General features: G+C 54.8%; 1 protein-coding gene across 1 annotated transcript in view; it reads left to right on the top strand.

Moving 5' to 3' along the window:
• Window positions 1-994, top strand: part of LOC101853514 (slit homolog 3 protein) — a gene marked incomplete at its 5' end in the record, with an annotated part of 9,543 nt that overhangs the window by 5,806 nt on the left and 2,743 nt on the right. The window contains 1 exon segment of the mRNA XM_013090318.1: window positions 126-347. Within this exon segment, the coding sequence (XP_012945772.1) occupies window positions 126-347 (222 nt within the window).

The following is a 994-nucleotide window of genomic DNA, read 5'->3' on the forward strand; positions in this document are numbered from 1 at the left end:
ACACACACACACACACATACCGCCACCTCCCCCCCTATACACACACGCCCACACTCACATGACCACACCCAATATCCTCTCCTCCTCCCTCCAAACCCCACCTCACCCTCACCCCCCACCTCTTCAGGTGTGGTTGCGTGGCAACCGGCTGGTGTACATCCCACGTGACCTGCCCGACAACGTCCGCAAGGTGCACATGGACTCCAACAACCTGCAGCAGATCGAGGGCAACCTGTTCCGGCCCAGCTCCCGCCTCGACTATCTGACGGTGGAGAACAACCAGATCACCAGGGTGGCCCCAGATACTTTCTCCGGCCTCCGGTTCCTCAACACACTTAACTTCCAGGTCGGTTGTTTTAGTTAGTCTGCCGGTTATCTGATGGGTTGGTTGTTTGAATGTGTAGGTGGGTGGGTTGGTTGGCTCGGAGAAGGGCGGCTCCCGACCCTTCTCCAGGCTCCGGTTCTTCAACAAGCTCAACTTTCAGGTAGGCTGGTCTCGGGTGGGTTGGTAGGTTATTGGGTATCTGAGTGGGTAGGTGGTTTTGTTAATTGAGTGGGTGAGTTGGTCGGTTGGTTGGTTTGGTCGGTTGGTCGGTTTGGTCGGTTGGTCGGTGGGTTGGTGAGTGGGTTGGTTGGAGAGTCTGTTAGGAGTGAGTTGATTGGTTGGTTATTTGTGTGGGTGTGTGTGGACGGATGACTTGGTACGGTTGATTCGGAGAGAATAACGAAATCACGAGGTGGCGCCCGACACCTTCTCCGTGCTCCGGTTCCTCAACACGCTCAACTTTCAGGTTGGTTGTTTGGTGGGTTGGTGGGTGAGTGGGTGAGTCGGTTCGTGGTTGGTGTGTGGGAGAGTGTTGGTTGGTTGTTTGGGTGGGAGGGTTCATAGCTTGGTTGCTTGGGTGGGTTGGTTGGTTATTCGGGTGTGTGTGTGGGTGGCTGTATATTAGTGTATATTTGATTGGATGGGTGAGGGAGTGTGTGTATGTGTGTC

Source organism: Aplysia californica, unplaced genomic scaffold (genome assembly GCF_000002075.1).
Source record: "Aplysia californica isolate F4 #8 unplaced genomic scaffold, AplCal3.0 scaffold01220, whole genome shotgun sequence".
Classification (NCBI taxonomy): domain Eukaryota; kingdom Metazoa; phylum Mollusca; class Gastropoda; order Aplysiida; family Aplysiidae; genus Aplysia; species Aplysia californica.